At 42.9% G+C, this 18,704-nt stretch overlaps 1 protein-coding gene across 3 annotated transcripts; it reads left to right on the forward strand.

Annotated features, from left to right (window-relative positions):
• Positions 1-236: 236 nt before the first annotated feature.
• LOC135119177 (uncharacterized) lies at positions 237-18,328 on the forward strand. 3 transcript variants are annotated; one of them, XM_064043097.1, is made up of 5 exons: positions 237-337; positions 1,364-1,418; positions 2,092-2,298; positions 3,514-3,683; positions 18,109-18,328. In XM_064043097.1, exons 3-5 carry the CDS (start codon positions 2,117-2,119, stop codon positions 18,270-18,272), a joined length of 516 nt encoding a protein of 171 aa, XP_063899167.1. In that variant the 5' UTR covers positions 237-337; positions 1,364-1,418; positions 2,092-2,116; the 3' UTR covers positions 18,273-18,328. The 3 variants fall into 3 exon arrangements, with proteins under 3 accessions (XP_063899167.1, XP_063899166.1, XP_063899168.1); XM_064043096.1 differs by having other exon boundaries at positions 242-318; XM_064043098.1 differs by having other exon boundaries at positions 262-343.
• Positions 18,329-18,704: the final 376 nt, after the last annotated feature.

The raw sequence follows: 18,704 nt of genomic DNA on the forward strand, positions 1-18,704 counted from the left end.
TCATAAGGGAGTATTATAACGAGAGTACATGAGGGTAGTACATGAGAAAGTGCGTATTGGAGTCCCTACTTAAGAAAGTATAAATATACACACACAGCTTTTTTTTTACTTTTTTTATCCTGGACTAGTAAGCATATAGTATTTTTTTTCCAAGTAAACCTACTGCCTTCGCCTTTATCGTAACAAACAAGCTAACGCTAATTTAGCTTTGCTTATTAACTTCGTAGTAATAAAACAATAGGAGACATGACGTTTGTGCGCCGTGAGTGATTCTTACTATGGACAAGTGGACGGTGTTCGCTCTTTTATTTCAACTGTGTTAGTGTTCCAATACGAGGTATAGGTAATATGTTACGCAAAATTGTAATAAACAAATTAATTTATCGTTGACGCTGATAAATATTTATTTTTATATTCATTTATACAACAACATCATCACTATCATTACAGGTTTCCCTAATTCAATAGTGTGGTACAAAATTATAATATTTTTATTGGCAAACTACCATCATTGCATTACTTTTTTAAAAGAGTGTCTATGGAGTTTCTTGCCGGCTCTTCTCCATGAGACCAACTTTTTGGAACCGTGCAAATAGTGTGACTTTTCATAGGTGCCTGCAAAGGCCTATTTGAAATAAAAAGATTTTGATTTTTGAAATAGGCAAATTGATCGATCATAAGGTTAAACAACGCTTGCCGCGATAGGTCTGTGAATAGGTGACCATCTTGTCATGACGAGTTCCTCCGTGTTTCGGAAGGCACGATATATTTCCTTCAGCAGTCATCACGGGTAGTCAGAAGCCAGAAAGTTTGACAACTAGTTTTTAACCGAGTTCCCCGGGGAACTGGTTTTGAGGAGGTCAGATAGGCTGTCGCTCCATGTGACACCCTGGTACGCAGCTGCACCCGGTTAGGCTAGAACCCGACCCCCATTTAGGTAGATGATGATGTACTTACCTACTAACTGCATAGGTATAGCTCAGCTCTTAAGTTCAATCTATTGGGTCAAAATAAGTAGGTACCTATTCAGTGCTCGAAGCTTGTCTAGGCACAAACACAGTCAACTTCAGGTCAGTGGTAATAGTTTTATAGGAAAATCGTACTTATTACTATTGAGTTAAGGTGCATGACAGTTACCACTGATGTGCAGTCTACCGTACCTTACTCTGAAGTTTGAAGAAAAATATTATATACTAGCTGATCCCGCGAACTTCGCATCGTTTAAACCTTCCGGAACTCTACAAACATTTTAAAACCAAAAAAAGCCAAATCGGTTCAGCCATTCTCGAGTTTTAGTGAGACTAACGAACAGCAATTCATTTTTATATATAAGAAGATTTGCTGATGTGCTATTGTTTTGCAGTGATATTGTGCATCGTTCTTCGAAATGTCCTGACAACTTCTACTACAACTTCAAGGTATGTTGATATAACGTTTTATTCCATAAGAATACACCAAAAGATAGGCCATCAACATCATAGTCATCATCATCTCCCGAGCTTTTTCCCAACTATGTTGGGGTCGGCTTCCAGTCTAACCGGATGCAGCTGAGTACCAGTGCTTTACAAGGAGCGACTCATGCCTCTCTGACTTTCTCAACCGAGCTACCCAAGAGTGAAGGAACATGCAGTGAGTGCACCTGTGTCTGGGAAAATGCTTCTTCACTATAATATGTCCTGCGCAGCTGACTGATCTCCTTATATGAGAACAGCCGCCGTGGCCGGAATCTCCCTTGAACATAACTGTAACAGCTTTTTTATTCCCACTGCTGGGCTGCGGCCTCCTCTCACACGGAGAAGGATTGAGCATTAATCACCACGCTTGCTCAATGCGGGTCGGTGACTTCAGACTTAATAGTCCAGGTTTCCTCAAGATGTTTTCCTTCACCTTTTTATCAGCCATTGGTGTCCAAGAGATACTTAGAAAATACATACAAACTTAGAAAAGTTGCATTGGTACTTGCCGGCCCTGGAGTTACCTAAACCCACAGCTTCATACTCGAGGGGTTGGTTCTTTACCCCCTAGGCCACCAAGACTTTTTTTTTGCCTTGGACGTATTATTATATTATTTATTTAAATCTTTGTTATTAGTACAACCACATTGAGCGTCCAGGAGATGAAGGAGCGTATAAGGAAAAAGAAGTTCGAATATAAATACAATCCGAACTATGGGTTCGAAGCCTACTGGGTTGACGGCGAGTGGGTGCTTTTTACTACCACCATACGTACCACGAAAGGGGAGACTACTACCAAACAGCTTACTGTATGCGACGATGAATGCAACTATTTATATCGCAAGTAAGAAAGAAATAAAGTAGTACCTACTTTACAGTACAGTAGACCGCACATCAGTGGTAACTGTCATGCACCTTAACTCAATAGTAATAAGTACGATTTATCTATAAAACTGTTACCACTGACCTGAATGACTGTACCTAGGCTAGGGCTGCCATCTCGAATTTCGCCAAACCCGGACAAACATTAAAAAAACCCGGACATTCGGCGTAAATCGCATTTTTTCCCCGAACGAGTACGATTTTGTTTAAACAAAATAATACCTATTTTGTAATCCATTTACTATTAACATATACTTAAATTCAATGAGGTGCTTTCTTACATGAAAAGTGTCCGGGTTTTCCCTGGACGCTTCTAGAAAACTCGCCCGGACGTCCCCCGGACGGGGTCAAAACGAGGACAAATCCGGGGAAACCCGGACGGATGGCAGCCCTAACTGTACCTACATACCGTCGTCTTAGAATGAAAACCTCGGAAATGCATTTTTTTTTCAATATTTTTTTATTGCATTTCTTGGAAGATAATCGTAAAAAATATCGAATACTAATCCTTATCCTGAAAATTTATTTTTTGCACTTACGAGGTTTTCACTCTAAGGCGTCGATACCTACATTAACACAAATCGCTGAAAACCAGTGCTGGGAGTCTGTCTCGTTTCGGTTTGCAACATGCTGATCGAGGACCGTATTGCGCGTTTTAAAACGCATATTTTCCCCTTTCATATTTTTTTTCTATTATGTTTATGTTAAAATCAAAAGCACAGATTATATAATAGTTACCACAGATTATATAATAGTTACTACGTAATCCAAAGTCTTTTTATTCAAATTAGGCTGCAAAACAGCACTTTTTGAACGTCAGCAAAAACCATGTGACTGTCCAAACTTACTTTCTTTCTAAATCTTTGCCTAATAATAAAAGAAAATTCTTAGTAGACAGTTGTTTTAAGAAAGCCAACAATACATATATTATACTAGCTTCTGCCAGCGGTGTCACCCGCATCCCGTGGGAACCTCTGCACGAACCCGGATAAAAAGTAGCCTATAGCCTTCCTTGATAAATGGGTTATCTAACACCAAAAGGATTGTTCAAATCGGACCAGTAGTTCCTGAGATTAGCGCGTTCAAACAAACAAACAAACAAACTCTTCAGCTTTATAATATTAGTATAGATTGTCGATGAACTTGGGCTTTAGTCGAAACTTCGTCTTTGTTACAGAATTAAGGAAGTATGCGGCCGGCTCTCCGACTTTGAGTCAGTTTCGGCTTGCTCCGGCACCAAGTGTTCCGGCAAGCCCGGGGTCAACCTGAAGTCAGCCTTCAAGACCTTCAACACTTACTGCGAGTTCCTCGACAATCAGTGCGAAAACAAGTTCTATACAGAAAAACGTACGTATAGTTTTCTGTCATATATCCTTCACTTATACCTGCCTCGTTGGTTTAGCTGTCGCAAGTGTGGCTGCTGAGCACGAGGTCTCGGGTTCGATTCCCGAGTCGGGCCGAAATCGCTTTGTGGGTTTTAGAAGACTTTCACAAAGCAGCCCGGAGCCTGGAAGCTGGTGATTGATATACCCGTGCATCGGAGAGCACGTAAATGTCGGTCCTGCGCCTGATCTCTTACCGGTGGTGTCGGATTGCCGTCCCATCGCGCTATGAGAGTGAAGGAATAGGGAGTGCACCTGTGTCTGCGCAAATGCTCGTGCACTATAATTTATCCTGCGTAGTTGGCTGATCTCCTTACATGAGAACAGCCGCCGTAGCCGATAATCGGCTAGGAGGACATCATCCTTCACTTATAAGGGAGGAGAATCATCGGCACGAATCTTGAGCGCTGACCTTCATTCAGAATGATTTATTAGCAAAGAACCAATCCCAAGTGACGGCTATGACACGATGTGCTGAGGGCCAATCACCGCTTTAGCCCGCCCCCGCGCCTCACTTCATACCACAAAAGGGACCCAATATATCACTTCTGCGCAGGTGAAGGTCAGCGCTCAAGATTCGTGCCGATGATTATACACCGTGACTTTTTAGTCGTCTTACAAAGGTGGTCCACTCAATGTATCCGTAAGGAACGAGTCTCCACCGACAAATCGGTGGATTTTAAAGTCAGATTTTCACCAGTCTTATTTCATTAGCAGACTGGGTTCATGATAGCTGTGCCCTGTTATTCATGTGATGTCATTATATTCAAAAATTTTGCGCTCGCGGCTCCATGTTAGGTAGTACCTGGTTCGTTTAATTGCTGAAAAAAAACGCTCCATTCCGTCGAGGCTTGAATTTCACTTTTCATTTGTTTATTTTTGATTCCTCTGGTTAAAAACAAGCAATAGCGCTCAACTTAATCAAAGAGTGTTAATTTTTGACCAAAATATGTAAACAAATATAATTTTTATACAATTTTTACAATTAAAAAAAAAACTACAATATGAATGCATTATTAAAATACAATGGCATTATTATAGAATTGCATGTTTGACCGACCAAGTCGGTTTTCTTCCGTTCGCAAGACACCGATGCCATCGACTCGCAGTTTCACATACCTAATAAGCGGCGCGCTCGCTACCGACATGCGATAAGCCGTTGATGTCATGCGCTGTGTCGTCACTCTGAAGTCGGAGTGATAGCAGTACATAATTAAAAAAGCACACGTGTGACGTAATGCATGTCTTTTATCCTGATATCAATAGGAAGCTGATTGAAACAAAACGAAAATGCTTAGGTATCTCTTGCTAAATAAATATTACACGAACATCATTCGTCTTTTAAAAAATTAAATAGCCTGTCTTTGTTAGAGAGTTCATTATAAAAATAATACGTGGATATTGATAAAGACTGGTCGACGGGGTAGGTATGTGTTGTTGTACCGATTACGCGTCTGTCTCGGGCCTCGGCAGCGGTGCCATACATTTTTATACATTTTCATAGATTGACTATCGTTGTGAGCCATCGACGACTGTCGTAGGCCGCGCGCGGCTGCGACAGTCGCGATGCACGGAATTCTGCCTTAATATTGCTGTAAGTATCGAAATGTCTGAATCCAGAGCTAGTTGTATCAATGTAATGATGGCTGTGAAACTTTTCTATCTGCACCATCGTGTGCGTCGACCACGGAACATGCAGTTGGGTCACAACAATGTACTGTGTCCGCGCGGTCGAACTCTATCGGCGACCGTAGGTATTCATGACAAAACGATGACAAAAATTGAAACGACCCTTGAAGCAATGAGGATCCTATATAAAAGAGAAACTATTAAACATGAATATTATGACCTACTGCTACTACCAATGTTCTTCGTTCTTGGTGCGCATATGTCGGCTAGCGTACACGATATGTTGTCGGTACGGTGCGACAGACGCGGTGCCAGACCCGAACGAACCCTTCTATATCGAAGACTATCGCTCGCTACACCCGAACTACGTGCCAGGATCACGAGCTGTTGAACGTGTGATAACTGTATGCACGTCTAACAGGGAACAGCTATCATGAGCCTAGTCTGCTAATGAATGAGACTGGCGTGCGCCTCCACCGATTCGTCGGTGGAGACTCGTCCGGTGTTGCTGAGAAGTGGATTACAACGTGTCGATTCCGTCGACACGTTTTCAACACACAGACAGACTCTGGCTCCTGGGTAACATTAAATTAGTTGATTCGCCTAGCAATCGCCTGAGCAGCGCCTGCCTCGCAGAGGCATATCATTCATTTTGAAGGCACACTCAAGCTTCTGCCGTTCTAACACGATGGCAAAAAATATAATATATAAGGGTAAAATAGAATCATGGATTTGTTGCGAAAACTTTTCGACGCATTCGTTGCCAGCGTGCGTCGCCTGGCTTGTAGAATGTTTGTGCGCGAGGACACGAGCGCCTTCTACATCGAAGACTATCGCTCGCTATACCCGAACTATGTGCCGAGCTCACAAGCTGACCATCTAGCGACTGCTGATCAACACGAGACACTGAGCATCAACTAAGACTGTACTGCTGAATTAACAAAAGAATAAATAAATAAGACCTAGTCGTTGAACGATTGTTTACTGTTGATGACTCAATGGAAGAGCAGACAGCGACCAAATAGGTCGCGCGGCTTGACCCACCAGTAAAACGAAAAAAAAAAAAACTTATGTACACAAGATTGAGCCTAGTAATCCTGTGTTACATAAGTTTTTTTTTCGTTTAGGTACAGTTTTTTAAACCAAAATTATGCCAAAAGTGGGTTCTAGCTTGCGTGTGCGGTAAAGGCCGTATTTCTTCGTGTGTCCTTAGTTATCGCTCAGTCTCCTGTTCATCAGCAGTCGCTAGACGGTCAGCTTGTGAACTCGGCACATAGTTCGGGTATAGCGACCGATAGTCTTCGATGTAGAAGGCGCTCGTGTCCTCGCGCACAAACATTCTACAAGCCAGGCGACGCACGCTGGCAACGAATGCGTCGAAAAGTTTTCGCAACAAATCCATGATTCTATTTTACCCTTATATATTATATTTTTTGCCATCGTGTTAGAATGGCAGAAGCTTGAGTGTGCCTTCAAAATGAATGATATGCCTCTGCGAGGCAATCGCTGCACAGGCGATTGCTAGACGAATCAACAAATTTAATGTTACCCAGGAGCCAGAGTCTGTCTGTGTGTTGAAAACGTGTCGACTTCTCAGCAACACCGGACGAGTCTCACCGACGAATCGGTGGAGACGCACGCCAGTCTCATTCATTAGCATACTGGGCTCATGATAGCTGTGCCCTGTTAGACGTGCATACAGTTATCACACGTTCAACAGCTCGTGATCCTGGCACGTAGTTCGGGTATTGCGAGCGAAAGTCTTCGATATAGAAGGGTTCGTTCGGGTCTGGCACCGCGGCTGTCGCACGGTACCGACAACATATCGTGTACGCTAGCCGACATATGCACGCCAAGAACATTGGTTTAGCAGTAGGTCATAATATTCATGTTTAATAGTTTCTCTTTTATATAGGATCCTCATTGCTTCAAGGATCGTTTAAATTTTTGTCATCGTTTTGGCACGAATATCTACGGTCGCCGATAGAGTTCGACCGCGCGGACACAGTACATTGTTGTAACCCAACTAACTGCATGTTTCGTGGTTCTCAAAGTTTCACAGCCATCATTACATTGATACAACTAGCTCTGGATTCAGACATTTCGATACTTACAGCAATCGCAGCCGCGCGCGGCCTACGACAGTCGTCGATTGCTTGCAACGATAGTCAAACTATGAAAGTGTATGGCACCGCTGCCGAGGCCCGAGACAGACGCGCGCGGCCGACGAATGGCGTGAGCTAATCGGTACACCAACACATACCTACCCCGTCGACCGGTCTTAATCAATCCACGTATTTTTATAATGAAATCTAACAAAGACTGCAGGCTATTTAATTTTAAAAGACAAAAGATGTTCGTGTAATATTTATTTAGCAAAAGATGCCTAAGCATTTTAGTTTTAATCAGCGCCCTGTAGAAATCCGGGATAAAAGAATTGCATGTACATTGTTATCACTCCGAACTGTGTGTCCGAACGAGTGACGAGACAGCGCGTGACGTCACCGGCTTATCACATGCCGCCGGTAGCGAGCGCTCGCCGCACATTAGTATGTGAAACTACGAGTCGATGGCATCGGTGTCTTGCGAACGGAAGAAAAGAAGTGGTCGGTCAAACATAAAATTCTATAATAAAGCATAAGCACTGTACTTGAACAAAGCATTAATATTGTAGTTTTTGTGTTACTTCATAAAAATTATATTTGTTTACATATTTTAGTCAAAAATTCAAAAGACATGTAAAATCACACCACAACTGCAGAAGCCTGTAATGTTTGACCACGGATTATACAGTCGGGCTGTGTCCGCTTGCGTTAGATATTCGTGCTAGCCAATAACAATGAAAAATACCAAACAAAACATAATCTACTCATGTAGCAATGGAGCACATTTAATTCAAATTTTGCCGATACTCTGGAGTAGGCACCTACCTTATTACTCTCCTGATGAACCCAGTAATCTGTGTTCCTGCACTGTTGAGCGTGCGCGCAGGTGGGTGTTGTGTAGAAGTGTGGTAGAAAAATAGGGATGCGGGACGCATACAACGTTTTGCGAGACTATTTTACTAATAATTTCAAAACCTGTGACTGAACCTGTGTCTGCGCAAATGCTTGTGCACTATAATATGTCCTGGGCAGTTGGCTAATCTCCTTACATGAGAACAGCCCCGTAACCGATAATCGGCTAAGAGGACATCAGGGGCCCGATTCTCCTAAGTTAATATTGTCAAAATCGAATAGAAATTGAATCGCAATGTGATCGCAATAGCAGTTTGGCAATGGCATTATTATAGAATTGCATGTTTGACCGACCAAGTCGGTTTTCTTCCGTTCGCAAGACACCGATGCCATCGACTCGTAGTTTCGCATATTAATGAGCGGCGCACGCTCGCTACCGATATGTGATAAGCCGGCGCGTGATGTCACTCTCCGTGTCGTCACTCTGAGTTCGGAGTGATAACAATAATTAGTAAAAAGTATGTGACGTCATGCAATTCTTTTATCCCGGATTCTACAGTACGCTGATTAAAACAAAACGAAAATGCTTAGGTATCTCTTGCTAAATAAGTATTACACGAACATCATTCGTCTTTCTAAAAGCCTGTCTTGTTAGATTTCATTATAAAAATAGTACGTGGATTGATAAAGACCGGTCGACGGGGGTAGGTATGTGTTGTTGACTCGGGCCTCGGCAGCGGTGCCATACATTTTCATAGATTGACCGTTGCGAGCCATCGACGACTGTTGTAGGCCGCACGTGGCTGCGACAGTCGCGATGCACGGAATTATTGCTGTAAGTATCAAAATGTCTGAATCCAGAGCTAGTTGTACCAATGTAATGATGGCTGTGAAACTTTTCAATCTGCACCATCGTGTGCGTCGACCGCGGAACATGCAGTTGGGTCACAACAATGTCCGCGCGGTCGAACTCTATCGGCGACCGTAGATATTCGTGCCAATAACGATGACAAAAATTGAAACGACCCTTGAAGCAATGAGGATCCTATATAAAAGAGAAACTATTAAACATGAATATTATATCCCACTGCTACTACCAATGTTCTTCGTTCTTGGCGCGTATATGTCGGCTAGCGTACACGATACGGTGTCGGTACCGTGCGACAGCCGCGGTGCCAGACCCGAACGAACCCTTCTATATCGAAGACTTTCGCTCGCTATGCCCGAACTACGTGCCAGGATCACGAGCTGTTGAACGTGTGATAACTGTATGCACGTCTAACAGGGAACAGCTATCATGAGCCCAGCATGCTAATGAATGAGACTGGCGTGCGTCTCCACCGATTCGTCGGTGAGACTCGTCCGGTGTTGCTGAGAAGTGGATTATAACGTGTCGATTCCGTCGACACGTTTTCAACACACAGACAAACTCTGGCTCCTGGGTAACATTAAATTTGTTGATTCGTCTAGCAATCGCCTGTGCAGCGCCTGCCTCGCAGAGGCATATCATTCATTTTGAAGGCACACTCAAGCTTCTGCCATTCTAACACGATGGCAAAAAAAATAATATATAAGGGTAAAATAGAAAGATGGATTCGTTGCGAAAACTTTTCGACGCATTCGTTGCCAGCGTGTGTCGCCTGGCTTGTAGGATGTTTGTGCGCGAGGACACGAGCGCCTTCTACATCGAAGACTATCGCTCGCTATACCCGAACTATGTGCCGAGTTCACAAGCTGACCATCTAGCGACTGCTGATGAACAGGAGACTGAGCGATAACTAAGGACACACGAAGAAATACGGCCTTTAATGCACACGCAAGCTAGATCACACTTTTGCCATAATTTGGACAGTTGCTTAATAGGGATTTTCAAAACAGTACCTAAACGAAAAAAAAAACTTATGTAACACAGGATTATACTCAATCTTGTGTACATAAGTTTTTTTTTTCGTTTTACTGGTGGTTAAATATGTCAAGCCCCGCGATGTGTTTGGTCGCTGTCTGTTCTAATATCCACTGTGTCATCAACAGCACACAATCTTTGGACTACTTATTAGTTATTTATTTTTTTGTTCATCAGCTTTTCAGTCTTGGTTATCGCTCAGTGTCTCGTGTTCATCAGCAGTCTCTACATCGTCAGCTTGTGAGCTCGGCACATAGTTCGGGTATAGCGACCGATAAATAAAATAAAAAAAATAAAATGTCATTTATTTCAGGCAAATTCACCCATATCAGAAATTCACACAAACAATATTAATAATTAACTTATACATACAATCAAACAATATTAATAAATCAATTATACATCCCAATTACAAAATTAAAATAAAATGAAATAAAATAAAATGAAATAAAATGAAATAAAATACAATAAAATAAAATGAAATAAAATTAAAATTTTCTGTTTGGCATTCGCACAGTTACATGCCTGTCAGAACAGTGTTTTATGAAAGGGCAGTCTAGCCTATCCCCGATCATCGCCAAAATAGTGTTGGCACTGGCCCGCACTCTGCGCACTAGGGATGCCGCGCGTTTGCGCATAGTAGCTTGAAAGCCATCGGTGCGCGATTCTGTGAACATACCCGAGGCGCTACAGTATCGGGGCAATCCCACAACTGCCCTGAATGCATTATTGTATTGGACGCGGATGGCACTGTAGTCTCTGCTAGTATAGTGCGCCCACAGACTGCACGTGTACAGCGAAGTACAGTACGCTCTGAAGAGTGTCACTTTGACCTCGCGTGAGCACCTCGCAAATCTGCGAGCGACCATATTCGCTTTAACAGACAATGCCCTCCGCTCCCTTTCCATGTCAGCATGATCTCCAAGACTAACAGTTACGATATGCCCAAGGTATTTAAACTGTTTAACTCGTTCCAGAGCAACACCGCTAAGTTTCACAGGAGGTATGTTTACTGGGCATCTCGCACCCGCTGTCTCAAAGATCATATACTGACTTTTTTTAACATTGTACATTAAACCATGACCACAGGCATATTCCTCACAAGTCTGTATTAACTTTCTCAGTCCACAGATTGATGCACTCAGCAGCACCATGTCGTCCGCATAACTGAGATTATTTACACAAACACCATCAATGTGACAACCAACATGTTGACTACTGAGTGCAACAATCAGACCGTTAATGTACACATTAAATAGGGTCGGAGATGTTAAGCCACCTTGCCTGACGCCGCACTCAAGCTGGTACGAATCCGACATTACCCCCGCCCATCTGACATTATTGGTCTGCTGAGCATACCAGTATTGGAACACGCTGACGAGTTCTAGTGGCACATTTATGCTTTTCAGCTTATCCCACAGCAACCTATACTCCACACGGTCAAATGCCTTTGACAGGTCGAGGAAGCACGCGTACACTGGGGTTTTACGATTTGTATAGTACTTGACAGTCTGCTTAAGACACAGTATGGCACTTTCAGTTGATAGGCGAGGGCGAAACCCAAACTGGTTATCATGTATTACCACGAATTTATTCAACTGTGTGTTAAGCAAACTGTCAAACACTTTTGCTATCACGGTGGCAAGAGAAATAGGCCTATAGTTACTTTTGTCACTAAGGTCTCCCGTTTTATTTTTCACTATAGGCACCACCACAGTTTTCATAAAGTCCGCCGGTAGGTAAGAATGGCTCACACACAGCGAGTAGAACACAGCCAGAACCCTTGCGATGTGAGGCCCGGCATGTTTTAGATGTTCAACACTGAGTCCGTCATGTCCTGGGGACTTTCCTCCTGACATATCTCTAAAGGCCTGAACTACGTCTTTTGTTCTGAAATGAATCCCCACTTTTTGAAACCCGGGAGGGTCAGCATTGTGCACTGTTGCCACCGGACCCAGCAATGACTTAACACTGAAATAGTCTTTAAAAACATTCCCAATCTCCTTAGGGTCATTCACACCGTCAATGCTCACAGGGAGGCCCTGACGTACACTTATGTTATTGGTACTCTTCCAGAAACCACGAAAGTCTCCTTTATTGTGTTTAACCACAAGCGCATCCATTTTTATTTGGTCCTGATGATTTTGGCACCATTTTAACCGCGATTTGAATATCCTTCTGCTCTCGGACATTTCGGAGTAAAGGATACCGGACTTAGGTTTTCCCGACATTACCCACACGAGGTACTTTGATCTAGCCGCCCTGTGAGCATCGCTGACATATTTGTTCCAACCCACTATGCGCGAGCCACACATCCTCTTCTTGCTACCTCCCCGACCTGCCAAAGTAGCCGCATCCCGAAGAGCTGTCACAATGTCGGTGTAAAGTTTATCCAAAACAAGCCTGTGGCCACGGTCACTACAACAACTGTCAGCACAACTCAAACACTCAGAGGGAAAGTCTATACATTTTAACCTATCATGACACTCTTTTGTGTATATTCTTATTTGATCATCATTCTTTACGCCCCATAACACATCTTTGTTAACATTGTCTATTCTAGGTGATATCTTAGGGTTTATTAAATGTAGGTTACATTTAATTATCAGTGGGAAATGATCAGACCACTTCGTGTCATACATTACGTTCACATCAATAACAGTCATCTTAGCCGCTTGAGTTGTAATACAGTGAACAAATCTTTCGATGTAGAAGGCACTCGTATCCTCGTGTACAAACATTCTACAAGCCAAGCGACACACGCTGGCGACGAAAGCGCCGAAAATTTCTCCCAACGAATCCATGATTTTATTTTACCCTTATATATTATAATTTTTGCCATCGTGTTAAAACGGCAGAAGCTTGAGTGTGCCTTCAAAATAAATGATACTTCTCTGAATAGCAGGCGCTGCCCAGGAGTATAGTTTGGTGGACAAATCTTATGATGTTATGTTAATTGCTAAAGTGCCGATACCGTATCGACACTACGTATTCTAATCATCTGGTGCTCTGCAATAAAGGACTAGCCTCCACCGACAAATCGGTGGATTTTGATGATTACACGTATCTTCCTAGTCGATTATCGGCCTCGGCTGTTCTCATATATGAAGATCAGCCATCTGCGCAGGACATATAGTGCACAAGCATTTGTGCAGACACAGGTGCACTCACTATTACGTCACTCTCATAGCCCGTTGGGACGACAATCCGATACCACCGGGGAGAGATCACAAGAAGGAACCGGGGAGTACCGACATAGGGGGAGTAGAAGGGGAGTACATACGAAGAGTATATACGGGAGTAAATTGAGAATACATAAAAGAGTACAGTATAGATAAAAAGTATATTTGTGGAGTAGGTAATTAAGGGAATACATAGCTGGGTTATATAAAGGTCGCCGGAAGACGCTGGATGCAGGTCGCTTCCAACAGGTATCTGTGGAGATCAAAGGGGGAGGGCTATGTTCAGGAGTGGACGTCCTATGCCTGAGATGATGATGATGATGATGATAGCTGGGTTCATCGGGAGAGTAATAAAGTAGGTGCCTACTCAAGAGTATAGGCAAAATATTGATTAAATGTGCTCCATTGCTACATGAGTAGATTTTATTTTGTTTGGTATTTTTCATTGTTATTGGCAGCACGAATATCCAACGCAGGACATATTTCGTGGTCGGACATTACAGGCTTCTGCAGTTGTGGTGTAATTTTACATATCTTTAGTATGACAGCAAGCAACAAACATACCGTGTCGTTTCATTTACATTTCATGAACATAAATCAAAGTGTAGGTACCTAAAGGTAGATTAGCAATTGATGTCATTATTTTCAAAAAAAATGCGCTCGCGGCTCCATGTTAGATAGAAGTTCGTATAATTGCTAAAAAAAAACGCTCCATTCCTTCGGGGCTTGAATTTCACTTTTCATTTGTTTATTTTTGATTCCTCTGGTTGAAAACAAGCAATAGCGCTCAACTTAATCAAAGCGTGTTAATTTTTGACCAAAATCTGTGAACAAATAAAATTTTTATGAATTAACAAAAAAAAAAACTACAATATGAATGCATTATTAAAATACAGTGGCATTATTATAGGTATAATTGTATGTTTGATCGACCAAGTCGGTTTTCTTCCGTTCGCAAGACACCGATGCCATCGACTCATTGTTTCACATACTAATGTGCGGCGACCGCTCGCTACCGATATGTGATAAGCCGGTGACGTCACGCGCCGTGTCGTCTCTCTGAGGTCGGAGTGATAACAATACATCATTAACAATGTACACCTATGACGTCATGCAATTCTTTTATCCTGGTTTCTATAGGAAAGCCGATTAAAACAAAACGAATATGCTTAGATATCTTTTGCTAAATACATATTACACGAACATCATTTGTCTTTTCTTTAAATTATAAATAGCCTGCAGTCTTGTTAGATTTCATCATTAAAATACGTGGATTGATAAAGACCTGTCGACGGGGTAGGTGTGTTGTTGTACCGATTACGCGTCTGTCTCGGGCCTCGGCAGCGGTGCCATACATTTTCATAGATTGACTATCGTTGCGAGCCATCGACGACTGTCGTAGGCCGCGCGCGGCTGCGACAGTCGCGATGCACGGAATTCTGCCTTAATATTGCTGTAAGTATCGGAATGTCTGAATCCAGAGCTAGTTGTATCAATGTAATGATGGCTGTGAAACTTTTCAATCTGCACCATCGTGTGCGTCGACCACGGAACATGCAGTTGGGTCACAACAATGTACTGTATCCGCGCGGTCGAACTCTATCGGCGACCGTAGATATTCGTGGCAAAACGATGACAAAAATTGAAACGACCCTTGAAGCAATGAGGATCCTATATAAAAGAGAAACTATTAAACATGAATATTATGACCTACTGCTACTACCAATGTTCTTCGTTCTTGGCGCGCATATGTCGGCTAGCGTACACGATATGTTGTCGGTACCGTGCGACAGACGCGGTGCCAGACCCGAACGAACCCTTCTATATCGAAGACTACCGCTCGCTGTTCCCGAACTACGTGCCAGGATCACGAGCTGTTGAACGTGTGACAACTGTATGCTCATCTAACAGGGCACAGCTATCATGAACCCAGTCTGCTAATGAATAAGACTGGCGTATCCACCGATTCGTCGGTGGAGACTCGTTCGGTGTTGCTGAGAGCTAGGTTATTGAAATACGTGTCGATTCCGTCGACACGTACAGAGTCCGCTTCCTAAGTAATATTACATTTTGTTGATTCGCCTAGTAATCGCCTTTGCTGCGCTTACCTCGCAGAGAAATATCATTAATTTTGAAAGCACGCAAGCTTTTTCCGTTCTTACACGATGGCAAAAATTATATATAAGGGTAAAATAGAAACATGGATTCGTTGCGAAAAATTTTCGACGCATTCGTTGCCAGCGTGTGTCGCCTGGCTTGTAGAATGTTTGTGCGCGAGGATACGAGCGCCTTCTACATCGAAGACTATCGCTCGCTATACCCGAACTATGTGCCGAGCTCACAAGCTGACCATCTAGCGACTGCTGATGAACACGAGATGAGCGATAACTAAGGACACACGAAGAACTACGGCCTTTACCGCACACGCAAGCTAGATCACACTTTGCCATAATTTTGGACAATTGCTAAGTAAGATTTAAAAAACCGTAAACGAAAAAAAAAAAACTTATGTAACACAGGATTATACTCAATCTTGTGTACATAAGTTTTTTTTTTTTCGTTTTACTGGTGGTTAAATATGTCAAGCCCCGCGATGTGTTTTTTGGTTCATCAGCAGTACAGTCTTAGTTATCGCTCATCTCGTGTTCATCAGCAGTCGCTAGATGGTCAGCTTGTGAGCTCGGCACATAGTTCGGGTATAGCGAGCGATAGTCTTCGATGTAGAAGGCGCTCGTATCCTCGTGTACAAACATTCTACAACCAAACTTTTCGCAACGCATCCATGATTCTATTTTACCCTTATATATTATTTTTTTTGCCATCGTGATAGAATGGCAGAAGCTTGAGTGTGCCTTCAAAATGAATGATATGCCTCTGCGAGGCAGGCGCTGCACAGGCGATTGCTAGACGAATCAACAAATTTAATGTTACCCAGGAGCCAGAGTCTGTCTGTGTGTTGAAAACGTGTCGACGGAATCGACACGTTATAATCCACTTCTCAGCAACACCGGACGAGCCTCACCGACGAATCGGTGGAGACGCACGCCAGTCTCATTCATTAGCATACTGGGCTCATGTTAGACGTGCATACAGTTATCACACGTTCAACAGCTCGTGATCCTGGTACGTAGTTCGGGTATTGCGAGCGAAAGTCTTCGATATAGAAGGGTTCGTTCGGGTCTGGCACCGCGTCTGTCGCACGGTACCGACAACATATCGTGTACGCTAGCCGACATATGCGCGCCAAGAACGAAGAACATTGGTAGTAGCAGTGGGATATAATATTCATGTTTAATAGTTTCTCTTTTATATAGGATCCTCATTGCTTCAAGGGTCGTTTCAATTTTTGTCATCGTTTTGTCATGAATATCTACGGTCGCCGATAGAGTTCGACCGCGCGGACACGGTACATTGCTGTGACCCAACTAACTGCATGTTCCGCGGTCGACGCACACGATGGTGCAGATAGAAAAGTTTCACAGCCATCATTACATTGATACAACTAGCTCTGGATTCAGACATTTCGATACTTACAGCAATCGCAGCCGCGCGCGGCCTACGACAGTCGTCGATTGCTTGCAACGATAGTCAAACTATGAAAGTGTATGGCACCGCTGCCGAGGCCCGCGACAGACGCGCGCGGACGACGAATGGCGTGAGCCTTTAATCGGTACACCAACACATACCTACCCCGTCGACCGGTCTTAATCAATCCACGTATTTTTATAATGAAATCTAACAAGACTGCAGGCTATTTAATTTTAAAAGACAAAAGATGTTCGTGTAATATTTATTTAGCAAAAGATGTCTCAGCATTTTCGTTTAGTTTTAATCAGCGTCCTGTAGAAATCCGGGATAAAAGAATTGCATGTACATTGTTATCACTCCGAACTGTGTGTCCGAACGAGTGACGAGACAGCGCGTGACGTCACCGGCTTATCACATGCCACCGGTGGCGAGCGCTCGCCGCACATTAGTATGTGAAACTACGAGTCGATGGCATCGGTGTCTTGCGAACGGAAGAAAACTGAAGTGGTCGGTCAAATATAAAATTCTATTTATGCCATTGTATAAAGTATTTATCTTGTAGTTTTTTTGTTACTTTCTACGTTTCTACATAAATGTATGCCAGTCTTATTCATTAGCAGACTGGGCTCATGATAGCTGTTCCCTGTTAGACGTGCATACAGTTATCACACGTTCAACAGCTCGTGATCCTGGCACGTAGTTCGGGTGTAGCGAGCGGTAGTCTTCGATGTAGAAGGCGTTCAGGTCTGGCACCGCGTCTGTCGCATAGTGCCCACAACATATCTTGTACGCTAGCCGACATATACGCGCCAAGAGTCATATGAGCTCACTGTATCCTTAGGTCTAGCATGTAACATCCTTATGTAACAACATCATTGTAACCCGTATTTGCAATAATAAATATCTTTTATCTTTTTATCTTTTATCTCGTTAATTTAACACATTTTTAATTTTGCATGAAAATTCAGACTTGAAAAGACGCAGCGTAGGCAGGTCCTCCATTAGATGGACAGACGATCTGGCCAAGGTCGCCTGGAAGCAGGTGGATGCGTTCTACCGAAGATTGAGCAAAGTGATGAACCCTGGGGGAGGCCTTTGTCCAGCAGTGGACGTCTCGACTGATACGACGAAAGGTTGCTGGTGTTTTAGAAAAATCCTTTAGGTACCTACTTATTTTGTCAATATTTTCAGGTTGGGTGTTCGTCCACGTGGGTAAGTGCCTATCAGTAGAAGACCACTTCAAACCACTGTGGTCGAGTTGGCAGCCAGTCAGTAGGATGACATTTTATTTGCAAAGCTTCTCCAATGCATACCCCACGACTACGTCGACAACTGTAGACCCGTTAGATGAATAAATCTTTCTATATAATAGAGAAAAAAAACTTTCTTTTTACCCTAAATAAAGGATCTAAAACTGATTTCAATGAGTTAAAAGTTACATCTTATACTGATAAGATGTAACTTTTAACTATAACGATAACCAAACCATAACCAGCCGTATACTTGCCGCGCATTGCTCACATCGGCGATTTGACTACTGAAAATGGTTCGGTTATCGTTATAGTCAAATAGTGCAACTCGCCGTAGTTAAATAGGTACCTATTTATTGTGAAATTACTGTATTTATGCGATTAGAGATTGCAAGTTTGACTTCTATATCGCAAAATATGTTGGTAAGCGCATAACTCAACAACGCCTGGACCAATATGGCTAATTTTTTTTTGTTGTGTTTGTTATTGTCAGGAGAAGGTTCTTATGAAAAAAAAAATAGGGTAAAGTAGAGAAGT

The sequence above is a fragment of the Helicoverpa armigera genome, chromosome 30 (genome assembly GCF_030705265.1).
Source record: "Helicoverpa armigera isolate CAAS_96S chromosome 30, ASM3070526v1, whole genome shotgun sequence".
Classification (NCBI taxonomy): domain Eukaryota; kingdom Metazoa; phylum Arthropoda; class Insecta; order Lepidoptera; family Noctuidae; genus Helicoverpa; species Helicoverpa armigera.

Coding starts and splice junctions, on each gene's coding strand:
- LOC135119177 (XM_064043096.1), top strand. CDS start 279: ATGGACAAGTGGACGGTGTTCGCTCTTTTATTTCAACTGT. Junction 2,299..3,513: donor TGCAACTATTTATATCGCAA/GTAAGAAAGAAA, acceptor TCTTTGTTACAG/AATTAAGGAAGTATGCGGCC. Junction 3,684..18,108: donor CAAGTTCTATACAGAAAAAC/GTACGTATAGTT, acceptor CAATATTTTCAG/GTTGGGTGTTCGTCCACGTG.